At 55.5% G+C, this 16,776-nt stretch overlaps 2 protein-coding genes across 3 annotated transcripts; one reads left to right on the top strand and one right to left on the bottom strand.

The window, feature by feature from the left end:
• Nucleotides 1-56: 56 nt before the first annotated feature.
• SCAMP2 (secretory carrier membrane protein 2) lies at nt 57-13,282 on the bottom strand. The gene is made up of 9 exons (XM_085071021.1): nt 13,124-13,282; nt 7,970-8,050; nt 7,391-7,480; nt 6,553-6,670; nt 5,754-5,882; nt 5,177-5,336; nt 4,561-4,662; nt 2,467-2,584; nt 57-1,427 (listed from the first exon to the last, which is right to left on the bottom strand). The coding sequence occupies exons 1-9, from the start codon at nt 13,178-13,180 to the stop codon at nt 1,281-1,283; spliced, it is 1,002 nt and encodes a 333-aa protein (XP_084927147.1). The 5' UTR covers nt 13,181-13,282; the 3' UTR covers nt 57-1,280.
• On the top strand, nt 13,014-16,682 carry MPI (mannose phosphate isomerase). 2 transcript variants are annotated; one of them, XM_085071020.1, is made up of 8 exons: nt 13,014-13,159; nt 13,720-13,847; nt 14,144-14,344; nt 14,427-14,568; nt 14,989-15,171; nt 15,282-15,455; nt 15,560-15,768; nt 16,127-16,682. In XM_085071020.1, exons 3-8 carry the CDS (start codon nt 14,150-14,152, stop codon nt 16,343-16,345), a joined length of 1,122 nt encoding a protein of 373 aa, XP_084927146.1. In that variant the 5' UTR covers nt 13,014-13,159; nt 13,720-13,847; nt 14,144-14,149; the 3' UTR covers nt 16,346-16,682. The 2 variants fall into 2 exon arrangements, with proteins under 2 accessions (XP_084927146.1, XP_084927145.1); XM_085071019.1 differs by lacking the exon at nt 13,014-13,159 and adding an exon at nt 13,297-13,408.
• Nucleotides 16,683-16,776: the final 94 nt, after the last annotated feature.

Raw genomic sequence — 16,776 nt, 5'->3', positions numbered from 1 at the left:
GCCCAGCCCCGCCCCCTCGCCCTGACCACGCCCCCTCCGATGGCCGAGGCAGTGTCTGGACCACATGAACATTTTTTTATTAATAATTTTTTAAACATTAAAAGATCAGACGCGGGGGGGGAAAAAAAACCAATAGTACAAGAGGAAAAGGGTGTAAAAATGCTGATTTCTGCATCCCAGCCCCCCCATGCTGCCCCTCACCAGCAGAGGATGGGAGTCTAACACAACCCCCACCCTGGGAAAGGGGCACCACAAAGCCAAATCTGCATTAAACCCCCTCCCCGACACCCAAACCGCGGGGCTGAAGGAGGGCGAGGTGAGAATTTACCCCCATGCACCTCACCCGCGTCCCACGGGACATCCCATCTCGGGATGCAGCTGAACACACATCAAACCAGTTCCTTCCCAGCTAAAAAAAAACTAAACTCGTGAGGAGGAAGGCAGGGAGGAGCCTTCCCCAGAGAAAGACTCATTCAAGGTTAGTTGGAAAAGGATGTCACAGGCACTGTGTGACCCAGTGTCTTCAGCTGCCCCAACCCGGAGCTGGGAGCCAAACCAAAATCCCTTTTCCCCTCCCTCCCTTGGTTTCAAGTCACTGAGAACACTCAGCCCCCACTGATCATTTCTCCCCCTCTCCGTGCCCAGCGCTGTCGCCTGCAGGATCCTCATGGAAGCAAGGGATGTGCCCTGGGGGACCAGGAGAAATACATCCCCCACACACTCACCCCTGCTCCCAGATTCTCCTTCATGCCACGTTATCCTGGCTCTCAGGCAGCCAAGCAGTTATGAGGTCAAAATACAGCATTGTGGGAGTGTAATAAACCAAAAGTACAGTTTCCGTTCTTAAAATTAACGCCATAAACCACATGCACGTTACAAAACCCTCCCAAAACAGCAGATAATCAAATTCTTCGTAGCAAAGGCCAAGAGAAGAGAGAGAGTAAAATCGAAAACCTGCTTCCCCTCATCTTCCTGCTACAGACAGAGAGACAAATACCCAGAAGGTCCTGGAGAGAGGAATATTTGCCTCAGAGAATGTCTTCCCCCATCTCCCCACACCCTAAAACAAGACAGGGAAAACTAATCATCAAAACCGTAGCTCAGCTGAAGCTAAGAAAACCTCTTCTCATCAGGAGTCGGCATCACAGAGCTCACATGGTACCCCCAAAAAAGTGCATTTTCAGAAAAAAAACAAAACAAAAAAAAAGAAGGTTGGGGTGATGAGGGCAGAGGAAGCGAGAGGGTGGCAGCCCGGGCAGGGCTGGTTTTCCTGGGAAGGGCTAGTTTCCCCGGAAAGCACTCTGTGCAGCTGAGGAGGCTGCCCCGGCCGCTGCGTTCTGGAAGCTCCTGTTGGTGAGGATGCCTTGGGAAAACTCCTCCTGGGCCCTTTGGAAGCTGGCTCCTGTGCGCCGGTAGAGGGAATGCACCTGGAACACGAGGGGAGGGAGAGAATCCATGAAATCAGCGTGGGATTGCTGCACACACCTTGCTTTTCCTCAGCTCCACCACTAACCAGGATGGGCTGGAGCCAGTGACTCCACTGCTCCCAGCATGGGATGCTGCAGATTTCAGGAGATCCTCCTTTGCTGTAAAATGTGGAATTCTCAGCAAAATTGCTGATTTCAGACCCAAAATTCCCCACACTGCAATGGTACTGACTTCACCCAGCATTTACTGCAGGGCAGAAGGTGCCAGAGGCACCAGGTATTTCCTCCAAGATAAATGTAGGAGAAAAGAAGGAAGCAGCAATAAAAACAGGATCAGTCCAGCCTGTCCTTGCCTTCCCCCAAGCTCAGTTTCTGCTGTTCCTGCAGAAATCCAGCCCTGCTGTGGTTGGGCAGGAGGAGGGAGGAGGGTTGCATTTCAGAGCCAGTGGGAAGGCTCTCCTTGGGATCCCACCAGGCTTTGAAAACCCCACAATGTTGTGGAAGTGATGATTGTAAAGCCCTGGATACTAAACAGAGCCATGGCCACCTCTGCTCTGGCAGCTCTGGGCAGGACAAAGGGGAATGGCTTTGAACTGCCAGAGGGCAGGGTTAGATGGGATATTGGGAAGGAATTCCTGGCTGGGAGGGTGGTAAGGCCCTGGCACAGGGTGCCCAGAGCAGCTGTGGCTGCCCCATGACTGGAAGTGCCCAAGGCCAGGGTGCATGGTGCTTGGAGCAGTCTGGGACAGTGGAAAGTTCCCTGCCCATGGCAGGGATGTGTGACTGGATGAGCTTTAAGGTCCCTTCCAACCCAAATCGTTCCATGATTCTGTGATTCTAAAGGAAAGCCACTTCCCACTTCAAGAGTGTCCAACAAATTTGGCATCGATGCAGGAAGCACAAGCTAAAATATTTTCCTTGAGACCCATTGACCCACCAGTGCCCTGATCCCGTCATCATTCCCAGACGGGCAAAGTGAGGCATCAAACCCAGGACCCCTGGGAGCAGCCTGAGCTCTGCTGGCCTCCGAGGCACTCACCTGCTTGAGGAGGAAGAGGGAGAGGACAGCGCAGAGCGTGAAGAACGCTGCCACCACCATCATGATCACCACCACGGCCAGGTTCCCTTTGACCTCCGACAGCGCCGCGATCCAGCCGCTGACAGGGAGAGGAGAGCAGGGTGAGCGTGGGCAGCATTCCAGCACAGCTCCAGATGGAGCAGAGCAGGGACAGGCACCCACATTGGCTTTAGGTGAAGGTTACAGGGGAGTACAAAACCAAACAGAAGCCTGGAGCTCATCCAGGCCCTTGTTCTGGGGATAGCATTTCCATTAGCATTTCCAGAGGAGGACTGTGCTCATCCCACCCATGGTTCCAGCCCTGTGCCCTCCCCTCAGCCAGCAAAATCAATACCCTTGGCGCCAGCAGTGGTTTCATGGGCACCTTCTCAAAACTTAGCCAAGTGGGGTAAAGATAAGCTGGAACAGCTAAATTGGAAGTGATCAGCTGGCAGGTCTGGAGCCTGGACTGCTGTCACCCTGACAGGGATGTAAGGGTTGGAGCAGCAGGAAAAGGCAGGAAGGCAAGGAGTTGGGCAAACCCTGGCAGAGGGTGCCCAGAGAAACTGGCTGTGCCATCCCTGGCAGTGTCCCAGGCCAGGCTGGACAGGGCTTGGAGCAACCTGGGATAGTGGAAGGTGAAGGGCGTAAAATGAGATGAGCTTCAAATTCCCTTCCAACCCATATCATTCTGTGATTCCACAGTTCAAAGTTCCACACACTGGGAGTTGTTGAAGGGATGGGGCAGGGAGAATTCAAGGAGCTACCAGCGCTTGGCTGTGGCTGAAAATCCCAAGACAGCTCACTGAGAACACCTTCCTGAGTGCTGCAGAAAGGAACCTTTCCAACTGCTAAACCATGTGCCACCAGGAGAGAGGGAACAGCGCGAGCCCGAGGGTCCCACCCGCCGTGTGGCACCGCTCCTCGCGGCACAGGGAAGCGGAAAGGCACACCATGCACTGCAGCCAAAAATATCCGCGCTGTCTGGCGGGAGGAAACGGAGCAGAAAGCTCCAGGCAGCCTCTCCGAGCCAGACTAAAGCCAGAGTGCCCCCTCCCCATCCCCCGTGACTCAGGCAGCAGCGGGGGAGGCTGGGGACAGCTCTGCCCATGAGCCCTTCTGCAGGCAGCGGGCAAAAATAGACAGCAGCTCCCACCTGAAGGCTTCCCCTCGGGAGAACCACCACGGGCTGCTAACCTTTTCCCTGCGCTCCGTAACTCGGGAATCGGAGCTGCAGCCGAGGCAGCAAGGCGAAAGGAAAGGCTGTGCTCTCCCTGCAGGGCACAGCTGCTGACACGAGGCTGCTGGAGCTGCTCCAGAAGCTCAGGCTCACCCTTCTGGACAATGTCACCGAGAAAGGGCGAGGCTAAAACCTCTCTGCTTATCTCAGCCCACCAACAACACACTCCAGAGAAATTCAGGAAGAGTTTGGGGACAGAGCCAGGCTGGTGGCAGTGGTATCAAACCAAGCAGTACCCAGATTCCAGGTCAGAGATCCCTCAGCCCCACGCTACCTCTGCCAGGGAAGGTTCCAGTTTAAACAAGGCAGATCTGGTCCTCACTAGAGGTGCAAATATGATCTGCACTGAGTGAGGGAGAAGGCAGCAGAAGAGGATTGGGAGTTATCAGAGATTGACAGAATGGTTTGGGCTGGAAGGACCTTAAAGCCCGTCTAGTGCCACCCCCTGCCATGGACAGGGACACCTTCCACTGTCCCAGGTTGCTCCAAGCCCTGTCCAACCTGACCTGGAACATTTCCAGGGATCCAGGGGCAGCCACAGCTTCTCTGGGCACCCTGTGCCAGGGCCTCACCCCCTCAGAGGGAAGGATTTCTTCCCAATATCCAGTAATTCCCACACAGCCCTCAGCACCAGCTTGCAGCAGCAGCCTTTACTGGGATTGGGATGAGAAAAGCAGAGGAGAGAGGCAGCTCAGCTGGGACCTGCCAAGGCTGAGAGAGGAAACCACAGGAGAAAGAACAGGCAGCTGTCAGAAACAGACCCCAAAGCTCCTGCCAGTCACAGCCCTGGTGAGAAAAGGGAGCTGTGACACGGCAGGCAGCGAAGCCAAGCTTACCTGTCTCCCCAGCCAGGAATTCCGACAGCCTGGATGATGTAGATTGCTATTTGGCAAAAGAAGATGAAAAAGAAGACGAAGAAGCTGAAGGAGCTGTCAGACCTGCGGGAGAAACGGCAGCAGGAGTGAAACCTGTGATCCCTGCACTGAGTCTCTGCTCTAAGAGGAGAGGAACAACTTCAATGAACTCCTTTCTCCAGGGAAGAGCTGCTGATGGAAGGTGATTTGGGGAGGAATTTGGGCACCCAAATGCAGCCACTGCAAATCCAGTGCCCTGCCCGGTGCAAGATGGGGTGAAGGCAGCTCCCTCAGCACATGCAGTGTGCTCGACATCAATGTACCAAACAGTGTCTCAGAAATCAAAAGTGAATAAAAAATGAATTAAAAGTGCCCTATGTCTGCCTAGGCTTGGATTTCAGGATGAAAAAGGATCACCATAATTAAGTTCTATCAGACAGATAGATCTAATATGTTTAGTAACATAGTCGTTTGGGTTTATCTAACGATGCAAAGAGCTGGAAAAATCCTGCAGGCAATACACGATGGGAACAGATAAGCCCAAAGCTCCTCCCACCAAGAGATACATCCCCGTTACAGAAAAAAACGCACTACTTGCCTGAAAGCCTTGTAAATTGGTCGGTACCAACAGAGAAAGGCACAAGGGGTGAATAAAATTAACCACAGAATCGAGAGACCAAAGTCTACTCCTCTGTTGCTGTCGACTGTGAACCACGCTAGGCAAGCGAGCAGGTTTAGGAGCAAGGTGATGGAATGCACTGTTTGGGGTGGGACAGAGAGAAAGAAACATCAGCAACCTCTTGGAAACTCCAGAGCATCCCTAATCTCTCACTGAACACACAGCTGCAGAATTTCAGGTGACTTTGGGCCATTTAATTTCCCTGCCTCCCTTGGAAGGGAAACAGAGCTTGACCTAAGCTCATCTGATCCTGTCGCTTACGGCCAAATCTTAAATAGCTGTTCAAGCCTCCATTAAACAATTAAAATTCTGCTATGAATGCCATTCCCAAAGCATCAGCTTGGGGTTCTTCACGTTTACCTTCATAGAAAAAGGAGGGAAACACGATTTTAGCCTTGCAGACGACACCGACAGAATTTACTGTGTGACAATGCTCAGCTTTTCATGCAGAACCTCCTTAGAAAGAATTCTGACTGCAGTTCAAGTCATTACTTACACATCCACAAGTAATAGAGCATCTTGCATATCCGCTGGTAGTCAGCTGGGATGTCTGCAGAAAAATCCTGATAGAAGCACGGCTTGATGGGACAGTTCTTGGGAAGAGGCGGCCAGTTGTTCTGCCTCGCTGTGGAAGGGAGGAAGGAGCAGCTCTTCACTGGCTCTTCTCTCATTAAAGAGTAATTCACACCCCAGAATTTCCAAGCAGTCACTCAGCTATTGTTTAATTCATACATTAAAGCCTTGGCAGAGCCCAGGGTTGGTCAGTTCCTAACTTTGAGCAGGAATGGGATGAACTGCTGGCAGAGCAAGGCAGACCAGCCTGGTTTGGGGGTTTTCCCCTGTGGAAGGCAGAACTCCCCCTCAATGGCCAAAGGGCCATCAGAACCCCCATCACTCAGATGTGCAAGCCTGGATTCAGCCACTTAAAACCAAGATTAGGGGGAAATATTGGGTTACTGTGGTTAAGAGAGCCTTGAGACTGAAAAGCTTTGCTGCTCTCAGTGAAAAGCCTCAGTGTGGCAGTGTCACTCACGGCTACACACTGGTGTTTGAGAGCTTTTGGTGGTGAAATGCAGCTGCTCAGAGCACACTCAAGGGCAGGACCCACCCCAGCTGGCCCCCAGCATCCCACCTCAGAGCTGCCTTCCCCTTTGGAAGCTGTGGGATGCCAGGCACTGCTCCAGAAGAGCTGCCACCACTGTAAGAGGACTGGAGTTTTCCTAAAATCCTGGCAAACCAAGTGATCCTGGCTGCCCTGGGCCCCCCAGGGAGGACAGGCAGGAGTCAGTACTCACGGTCAATGCTGGCTGCGTGGCTCTGCAGTTCCCTTTCCTTCTTCTCCAGCTCAGCTGCCTTCCTCTCTAGCTCTGCCTGCTGCTGGAGCAGCCCTGCCTGTGCCGCTGCAGCCACAGCCTGGAGAGGGGACAGAGACATCAGCCCTGCCCTGGGCTGGGCTGGGCTGGGAGGGAAGATGGGCACAGGGTGACATCAAAGTTCAGCCTGAGACATCTTGATTCTGCCACTGGAGGACAAAATCAAGTTATCCTGCAGGAGGATAGGGCTGGGAGAGCCCTCAGGAGGCTTATCCACTGCTTCTTCTACCTCCCAGTTCACCCCAGAGCTCCAAGCACCTCACAGCAGTGGTGAGCAGGGCTCCTGGGCTGACCAGGACAATTCCCTTCAGCTCAGAGAGGAAGGACAAGACAGCTGCCTACCACACCTCTTAAGGATCTGTTCTACCTGTTTTGTATCCTGGGAATGGAGCCTTTCTGCCAGCAGCCTCAGTTCTGTGGCTGAGGTGGTCCTGGCAGTCAGGTACTTGCATTTATGCTCCTGGCACCAAGTGTGTCTGACCAGGCACCAAAACTAAGCTAAAAGCATTAGCAGGACACATTCCAGGGTTTCCAGACAGAAGCCAGAGCCAACAGGACACAAGGCAAAGCAAACCAGAGGGAGAGGGAAAAGGCCCCAGAACTGCATGTATTCCCTACAAAGATCTGCCTCACAAATGCAAGTTGAAAAGACCACCTGCAGCTTCCCAGTCACCACCCCAGGGAATCCCACTGCCCTGTACTCCCAGAGGTCCTGGGAGCTGGTGGAGGCTGGGAAGGCAGCAGAGAGGGGCTGGCATACCTGCGGGGTGGGCTCCACGGATGTCTGCAGCACGGCTGGCTGCGAGTGGCCCGAGGGCTGCACGGCCGGCGTCGTCCGTACCGCATTTGTCTGCAGAGACCACGGGCAATCGGGTGAAAACAGGGCAGGGGAAACACAGCGGGGTCTTGGTCAATTGTCTGACCCACAAATCTCGGCTTCCTGTCCCCCTCCTCCCACCCAGCTCGTGGCAGCAGCCAGGGAATGACGATGAGGCTCTCCCAGCCAGCACTACCAGGGCAGCTCTGCTCCCGACCCATGGACCAAATAAATCCTGCTGTGTCCTGCCACAAACCATCTTCCCCTTCACACTTCATGAGGCTTCCCTGTGAGTCAGCAGCAGCTGGAGAGGAGCTGTTCCATGCCAGTGGACAGCTCCAGCTGGGAGCTTGTTAGTGCTCCAGTGCAGCAGCAATTGCTCACTCCTGCTCGCCATGAGCCACATTCCATGGGGAAATCAGCTGAGAATTCCTCTTTTTTTGAGCTGCACCTATCAAGGGAACTTCTACACCACTAAAACCACCACAAGGTATGCAGAGCACAGAGACACGTGGCACGTACCAGCTGGGAGCTCTCGGAAAAGGGATTGAACTCATCCAAGCCACTTTGGCTGGTGTTTGTGAGCTGCGTCACTGAGGGGTCCTGGAGGGAGAGAGCACAAGGATAAATCAGCATTGGGTAAAGGGCATCATCACTTATAGCATCGAGTCATTCAGCTTGGAAAAGGCCTTTAAGAGCATCAGACCCATGTTATCCATGCTGCCTGCTTCCCATCTGCTCATTCGCTGGGAATTGGAGGGGGTGAAACACATTCCTGCCACAGGAGGATGGCATGGAATTTAAATATCCAAGGAAATGACTACCAATAAGGCAAGATTTGCAGGCAGAAATTATCTCCTGTTCATTCAAGAGGTTATGTCTGAACAACCACAATGTGCTTTCGGCACAGGAACACTTCAGGCAGGTAATTCACTACCACTTACCTACAGTGAGTTATTCCTAACTTCCAGGGATTTGCATTCATCCACCCATGGTCAGAATGTTGCTGGGCCTCACAAAGCAAGCATGGAGCCACAAAGTACAGCAGAGCCACACAACATGAAGTTTTAGATATGAGTGATCCTGGCTGAGAGATGCCAGCAAGCTAAAATGCGAATGATTGCTGTGGAAAAGTGAAACACTCAGGAAAATTGAGCTGGAGGTGTGACACCAATTATTTTAGGAGGTTTTAATGCTGCTGGCATAACAGCTCTCACTTGTACTCACAGCACCTCCCACTCGTCTCCATCAAACGCTCTGATGTTTAAAAACAGGCTTTCTGCACCTCTGACAGACAACACTTCTCTACCTGCAATGCATGCAGCTGTTTTTATCTTGTTTTTTCTACATACTTCTTTCCATGCAAAGATTCCTCCTGGACAGCCACATGTTTCCCTCTGGAGCACTCCTTTCCCCAGCTATTTCAGGAACAAGGCCCTTTCTGAACTCGGAAATTCTCCTGCCCGGCCACCTGACAGCTGGGCGTGGGTCAGAAAATTAAAAAGCGACTTCTGACCCCTCCCTCGGCAACTCGTGTGCCCAGACCAGTCCTTCTAATTTGGTGCTTAATGGGGCGAGAAGCAACCGAGGCTGCGCCGGGGCTGACGGAGCCCGTGCGCTGCAGGAAAATCCCTCTGGAGCCATTCCCGGGGTTCTAGCGCAGCCTTCTGCCCAGCAGGATCCACGGGGAGCAGTTAATGAGTAACTCCAGCTCCTGGATGGTGGCACTCCCCACCAACAGGTTGCACTGGTATGTGAATCACCCCAGGCTGAGGCATCGCGTGTTCGGAGCGCTGGACGCTGCTCAGGGAAGTTCACCTCCCCAGCAAGGAAGGGCTGTGAAAAGTGGGAAGAACCAGCAGGACTGCCACGCTGGAAGTAAAACGTGCTTTTGTTTCACTCCTGACTCCTCTGGAAGGTTCAGCTGTGCAGGGATGAGGGCTGTCAGCACAAGTGTACACTTCCCCTCACACACCATAGTGCTGCACATCAGCACAAACCCTTTAGGCAGGAGCACATGAGCCCCAGCTGGACTAAAGTCCAGCAGAAAACAACTGCAGGAGGAAGAGGAACTCCCTCCATGCATGAGGAATGGAAAGTGAAAGCTGCATAACCCTCTGGAGAGCCTGGGTGGTCAGGCTGGGAGGAGAGTACTCAGGAATAAGGAGAAATGCTACAGTACCACTGTAAAACACAGATTTTACTTCCCTTGGCTCATCTCCACCCCTAAAGCAAGCTGGAGGCTTTCCAAGGGCAGGGAGAGCAGCACCAGCGCTTCAGTTGCACCACAGTTTGATTCCCAAGGCAGACAAGCTCTCATCTTACTGCACAGCTTTCAAAAAAATCACTTAATTAGGCCGTAAGGCCAAGGCACAGCAGCTCGGCTCAACTCGCCTGCTATTGTGCAAGTGTGTCTAAAATAGGAACCCAAAGAGCAGGGAATTTGCAACAAAGCTGAAGTGTTTGGACACGTGCCTGGGCAGGGCAGGAAGGAAAGCAGAGGGTGATGCACAGCCAGCAGCTTCCGCGAGCCTGGAGAAGGCAGTGTGAGGGATGAGCGAGCACCAGGAATGCACAGATCAGCCAGGAGCTGCACACAAACTTCATGTTTTACAGTTATTTTCTGCCAGTGCTGCAGCAATAGGTGGCTGACCCTCCTGAAACAATCACAGGCCTGGTCCTTGGACAGGATCAGGAGACAGGGATTTAATTCAGAACCACCTGGAGCCACAGTAAGCATGTCCAGCCACAAAGCTCGTGCTCACAAATCAATGGGTGGCTGGACCTGCAGGATGCCAGTGAGCAGATCCCGTTTGCTGCCCTTCCAAACGTGGCTTCCTCAGGTGCCAGGGATGTGTGATGTCATTTTTCATGGCTCCAAATGCAGAATAACTTCCCATCTCAACCAAACTGCACCGCCATGAATATTAAAAATATTTTCAAATGCAGCTTAAAGAAAGTACGAAGTTGCTGTCGCACTGCTGAAAGGTTTGGATACAACAGGTTTGTGCAAGAAGTTCTATTTTTTCTTTTCTTTCTGTTCCCACAGATTAAAGAAACAAAATGAGAGGCCTCTCTAGATGAGATCAAGGAAAAAGAGCTCAGCCTAGAATCACCTGGAACTTAACACAGTTGTCAAAATATCACAGTATTGCCCCAAATTTCACCAGTCCTGCAGGCTCAGAGTGCTGCCACTGTCTGGAAGATGCACTGAGAGAAGTCTTGAGGATTTTATTATTGGCATCTCTGAGAAAGATGGAAGTTTCCAGCTCTGTCTGAGGCTTGGATCAAAGTTTTGGAGGCAGCTGCCACTTCCAGCAGGTTACTAGATAAAGGAAGTCAGTTAATCATCTCTCATTAACTGGTTACAATAAGTAACAGAGAAGCCAGAGATATTTTTAACAGGACCAAAGCAGCTTATTTTACACAAAGCTTAGCGAACATCATGAACAAAGTCTCCTGAAAAGGCAAAGATCGCGGTCACAGCAGGATTTGAAGAGGATGAAGCATTGAGCTGGGATGCCCAGCAAGGAGAGACAACCCTGGTGCTGCAGCCAGAGATCCACAGGGGCTGGGAGGGTGAGGATGCTTCTGCTCCTGCCAGGGCATGTGCAAGGGGGTGTCAGTGGGACACTGTCACCCCAGCACGGAGCCAACACCTGGATCCAGCCCCTGCCAGGGAACAGGCTGTTCCACAGGCTGGCATTCCATTTCCAATCAGACCCACAAGGCTTCGAGGCTCCGGGAAGCAGCAGTGGAAGATTCCTCACAACCAGCTGACTGGGGAATTTTTCTTTAAAAAACAGGCAAGGTGAAAGCTCACAGTCCTGAAAGGAGGATATAGAACCTGCCATGAGGACCAGATGAGCTGTCCCAGGGGAATCCATGGTGGGACTTATGCTATTCCTCATCAAGTGAGCCTGACATGGGAGTTGCCGGCTGGAAATCACCTTCAACCTTTTTTTGTTTGAACAGCGAATTAAGAGAGAGCACGGCCTTGTTCTGTCAGATACCAGGACAGCTCTAATGTGAACAAAGCAGCTGAAGGGAGGTGACAAGAAAGACGGAGAGGGACTTTTTACAAGGGCCTGAGGTGACAGGACAAGTGAGAATGGCTTCAAACTGACAGATTAAATTGGCTATTAGGAGATTCTTCCCTGTGAGGGTGGGCAGGCCCTGGCACAGGCTGCCCAGAGAAGCTGTGGCTGCCCCTGGATCCCTGGAAATGTTCCAGGCCAGGTTGGATGGGGCTTGGAAAAACCTGGAATAGTGGAAAGTATCCCTGGCCAAGGCAGGGGATGGGACTGGACGAGCTTTGAGGTCCCTTCCAACACAAACCATTCAGTGATTCTAGGAATATTCACTTCCTCAATGCTGAAACAATGAATGTCAGCATGAACAGCAATATATTTCCCCCCACGGAACGAATATCAGAAGAACACAATTGTCCCAACCCTTCCCATTCCTGATATTATTGTGAGCTCATGTTAAAATGGAAGTGAGAAAGAAGAGAAGGAATTTTTTCACTTTGATTCCTCAAAAGACTCAGCTTAATCCAGAAACAATTTCTGTTTGGCTCAACCCTGAAATCCAAGGTCAGGAAAACACTCCTCCCTGTGGATCACATCTCAGCCAAGCAGCGAAGGTGAGGCTGAGCTCACAGATGGAGCCAAAGGCCAGACACTGATTTTCACACCACTGCACAGGCACTGGGTCCCAGAGGCCGTTCCAGGCCAACTCCCTGCGTAAATGACCCCAATTTTCAGAGGTTAATCCCAGAGAGGAGAAACCCAGAGAACACAGACCAAGTCCTCAGTGACCTTAACAGGAATCCCCTTCTCTGAGCCCTGAAATCCACAGCCTTGCCTTGGGAACTCAGTGTTAAGAGCTGAAGCACCTTAAAAACAGACCCAGAGAGACCCCAGCAGACAACCAGACCACCAGCAGCACGGCCAGGAGAGCTCCAGCAATGGATTATTTTTAATAACCCCACAGATTAGGCATTCACAGCTGTTGTGCATCATCCTGAGAGCCAGGAAACCCCCTGCCCTCTGCCCGGGGAGAGTGTGCCTGGCAGCACAGCGCGGTGGGAGACCCCTGCTCGAGGTGAGGAGCAGCCTGGCCCGGGGACAGAGCGGGAGGGGCACCGGGGGCCGTCACAGCGCTGACGGGTGACCTGCGGGGAGCTGGGGAAGGGGTACGGGGAGGGGGCACGGGATCCCCGGCCTGAGCCGAGCGGGACCCTCTGCCCCGGCAGGGGATGCAGGGAGGGGGACAGGACCCCCGGCCCGGCCGGGGGATAGGGAACGGAGCGGGATCCCCCCCGGCCCGGCCGGGGGATAGGGAACCGAGCGGGATCCCCCCGGCCCGGCCGGGGGATAGGGAACGGAGCGGGATCCCCCCGGCCCGGCCGGGGTTTCGGGCAGCGGGTCCCAGGCCGCTCCCGGGCCGGAGGGTCGCGGCCGCCGCACGCCCCCTGGTCCCGCCCCCTCCTCCTGATTGGCCGCGGCGCGGAGGAACGGCGGCGCCATTGGCCAGCGGCGCTTCAGTCAGTGCCACGTCCCGGCGTGCGGGGCACGGAGGGGCCGAGCCGAGCCGAGCCGAGCCGAGCGGAGCCGTGCCGGGCCGGGCCGGGCCGAGCCGGGCCGGGGGGAGCCGCCCCCGCCCCGTGCCCACCTGGAAGGGGTTGATGTCCACCGGGTCGGCGAACGGGTTGGTGTCGAAGCCCGACATGGGCGCGGTCCGCAGCGCTCCGCTCCCGCCGCCGCCGCTCCTGGCGCTTCCGGGGCACCCGCGTGACCGGGAGCCGCGTGACGTCACGGCGGCGCGCACAGCTCGCGCGGGGTTAACCCTATGGGCGTGGCCGCGTGACGTCAGAGCGGCGCTTATAGCCGGCGGGGCAGGGGAGGGGGCAGGGAGGGGGGCAGGCCCTGCCCGGCCGAGCCATGGCGGAGATCCGGGGTGAGCGGGGCACGGGCACACACCGCCCGCCTGGGGACGGGGGCCCTGCGCTGGGCCACAGGGACGGGACCCCCTGCGGGACCCCCCGGAGCCACGGGGCGGAGGGATCGTGACTCCTGCCCCCAGCCCGAGCACCCCCAAATCTCCGTGTGGTGGTTGAAAATCGTCCCCCCGTATACTCTCCCCTCCCAAGCCCGTGGTCCCCTCGCTCCCTGCCACCCCCTCACCTTTCCCCGGGGGCGCTGGGGGTGCCCAGAAGGATTTTGGGGGTTCTTTCTGTGTCCCGCTAACATTTGACTTCCCTCCCGCAGTGTTCCCCCTGTCCTGCGTGGTGCAGAACTATTCCTGGGGGAAGGCGGGTCTGGAGAGCGAGGTGGCCAAGCTGCTGGCCAGTGGTGACCCCCTGGTCCAGATCCAGCCTGACCAGCCCTACGCCGAGGTGAGTGTGTCTATGTGTCCGTTCTGTCCGTGTCTCCGTCCCGTCTGTGTGTCCATCCGTGTGTTCATCCCACCCGGCAGTGCTTCTCACCATCCTGTGTCCTATCAGGATGCTGTCCCCCAGCTGTCCCGTGTCCCCAATAGCCCTGGGGGGCGCCTGTGTTGGAGAGAAGCCCAGAGTGACTCAGCCCCCGAGGGAGCTGCCAAGGATCACCTCCGGGGCCGGGCAGCCTCTGGAAAAGCCCAAGTCATCCGCGCTGGCTGCCCGGCTCAGGGTGCCGTCTGTCTGTCTCGCAGCTGTGGATGGGCACACACCCCCGGGGCGATGCCCTCATCCGGGATAACCGCATCCCCCAAAAGACCCTGGGCCAGTGGATCGCCGACAACCCTGCCTGCCTGGGGGCGAAGGTGAAGGATGCCTTCCAGGGACAGCTGCCCTTCCTGTTCAAAGTGCTCTCGGTCAACACTGCCCTGTCCGTCCAGGCGCACCCCAACAAGGTAGGGAGAGCCCTGCATGGGCGGCCCAGCCGGACCTTGTGTCCCTGGAGAGGTCACCCAGCTCCTTTCTCCCCCTCTTCAGGAGCTGGCCGCGAAGCTCCATGCCCAGTTCCCTGAGCACTATCCCGATGCCAACCACAAGCCAGAAATGGCCATCGCCCTCACTCCTTTCGAGGGCATGTGTGGCTTCCGGCCCGTGGAGGAGATCGTCTCCTTCCTCCAGAGTAAGGATGGAGGGTGCATGGTCAGACTCTGGAGTGGGGATGGTGGCTGTGCTCCCTTGGGATGCGGTTTGGGATGGATATGGTGCTCCCTTGGGATCGGGTTCAGGCTGGGGACGGTGGCTATGTTCCCTTGAGATCAAGTTCAAGGTGGGGATGGTGGCCAAGTTCCCTTGGGATCAGGTTCAGGGTGGTGATGGTGGCTGTGTTCCTTTGGCATAGAGTTTGGAGGGTGTGGATGGGGTTGTGGTCCCTGGGGACGGGATTCAGGGTGAGGACAACACTCCCCAGGGATGGGATTTGGGGTGGGGATGGTGACTGTGCTCTCCTGGGATGGTGGTGCCGGCTCTGACTGGGGCTGTTCTCCCTGGGCTGTGTTCCCCTGGGGTGGGGGGCTGGCTCTGACCGGGGCTGGCCCCACAGATGTCCCCGAGCTGCGGGCGCTGATCGGGGAGGTGGCGGCGGAGCAGCTGGAGCGCAGCGGGAGCGATGACCCCCGCGGGGTCTCGGCCGCCCTCCGCGTGTGCTTCACCCGCCTCATGAAGAGCGAGAAGAAGTTCTTCGTGGACCAGCTGAACATGCTGGTGAAGAGGATCTCCCAGGAAGGTGGGTCCTGGCTGTGACACCCCAAACCGGATCAGGGGGCTGTGTTTAGGGGAGCGGCCGGGGCACCCCCAGCTCCCTCCCCATGTTGGGCCTGATCTCTTCCTGCACAGCGGCAGAAGGGAAGGACACATCAGGCAGTAACGGGGACCTGCTGCTGCGGCTGCACTCCCAGTACCCGGGGGACATCGGCTGCTTCACCATTTATTTCCTGAACCTGGTGAGGCTGGAGCCAGGGGAGGCCATGTTCCTGGGGGCTAACGAGCCCCATGCCTACCTGTATGGAGGTGAGGGTCACTGGGGGCTCTCCTAACCCAGCATCCCATAAGGACTGGCTGTGGGGATGGTGGAGGAGCTGGGGTGGACTAACAGCACTGCCTCATCCCTGCAGACTGTGTGGAGATCATGGCGTGCTCAGATAACACGGTGCGCGCCGGGCTCACCCCCAAGTTCATCGACGTGCTCACCTTGTGCGAGATGCTCAACTACACACCAGCACCCAGCAGCTCCAAGATCTTCCCGGCTGTGCAGAGCCAGCTCGATCCCTATGTCTACCTCTATGACCCGCCCGTGCCAGACTTCACCATCATGAGGATAGAGGTGAGTGGTGACAGATCTGCGCTGGGCACCAGGTGGGACAGCCCAGTGCTGGCTGGGGCTGCTCACCTTTGTCATTAGTGTCCTGGCGAGGAGGGAGGGATGCTTGGGCATGATGTGGTGTTTGTCTCTTTATCTGTCTCCTGTTCCCCTTGCCTGGAGCTCGTTCACCTTCTCCAGTGGTTCTGGATGGAGGGAGAACCAGGAAGAGGTTTTGGGTGTCCTCAGCCAAGCCAAGGTCCCTGGGCTTGGGCTGCTGCAGGCACAGCAAAGGGGTGAAATGGGGACAAACTCCTTCCAGCTCTCCAGAGAGGAGGAAAGCTGAGGGGGACTCCAGCCACAGTGACATTTTCCTTGGCAGATTCCTGCCTCCATCAAGCTGTACCTCGTCTCTGCCATGGACTCTGCCAGCATCTTGCTGGTGATCCAAGGGACAGCTGTGGGCACCTCCACAGCCGCAGCCTCCGAGATGTCCCTGCACCGTGGCTCTGTGATCTTCATCTCGGCCAACGAGAGCATCTCCCTCCACCTCTCCTCACCTGATGGGATGCTGCTCTTCCGAGCCTGCTGCCTCCTCTGAGCAGGACCTGGGACACTTCCCCCACGTCACTCCATGTTTGAGTAGATAGAAACTGCTATGGGCAAAGTCTTCTCGCTTGAAAGTTTTCCCTCTACCTATTAAATCCCCAAACCAGCCCTTATGTATAGAAAGAGCAATTCCATGGATCTATTCCTTGGACATGGTACAGATCAGGGCAGGCTGAGGCTTTCTGCTGCTTCTGGTGGGCTCTTCCCAAGCCTGGCTGATGGCAGCCAGTGTCACCCTTCCCAGGCTGTAGAAGGGGGCTGCATGGGGGGTGATGGAGCAGGAGAGCCTCCCGTGCTGTGAATAAAGAGGTGACTTTGTTCCTGGCAAAGGGCAGCGTGGTGGGGGGAGCCGGAGGATGTGAGGGGCCAGAGGAGAGGCTGGGAGCAGTCCCAGCCTCCTCCCAACACTGGCTGTACCCCCTG

The sequence above is a fragment of the Lichenostomus cassidix genome, chromosome 10 (assembly GCF_008360975.1).
Source record: "Lichenostomus cassidix isolate B80296 chromosome 10, HeHo_3.0, whole genome shotgun sequence".
In the NCBI taxonomy this organism is placed as follows: domain Eukaryota; kingdom Metazoa; phylum Chordata; class Aves; order Passeriformes; family Meliphagidae; genus Lichenostomus; species Lichenostomus cassidix.
This window is presented reverse-complemented; position numbering and strand designations above follow the sequence as displayed.

Coding starts and splice junctions, on each gene's coding strand:
- SCAMP2 (XM_085071021.1), bottom strand. CDS start 13,180: ATGTCGGGCTTCGACACCAACCCGTTCGCCGACCCGGTGGACATCAAC. Junction 5,337..5,753: donor GCTCTATTACTTGTGGATGT/GTAAGTAATGAC, acceptor CACCCCAAACAG/TGCATTCCATCACCTTGCTC. Junction 4,663..5,176: donor CCAATTTACAAGGCTTTCAG/GCAAGTAGTGCG, acceptor TTTCTCCCGCAG/GTCTGACAGCTCCTTCAGCT.
- MPI (XM_085071019.1), top strand. Junction 14,569..14,988: donor GATCGTCTCCTTCCTCCAGA/GTAAGGATGGAG, acceptor CTGGCCCCACAG/ATGTCCCCGAGCTGCGGGCG. Junction 15,456..15,559: donor CCATGCCTACCTGTATGGAG/GTGAGGGTCACT, acceptor TCATCCCTGCAG/ACTGTGTGGAGATCATGGCG.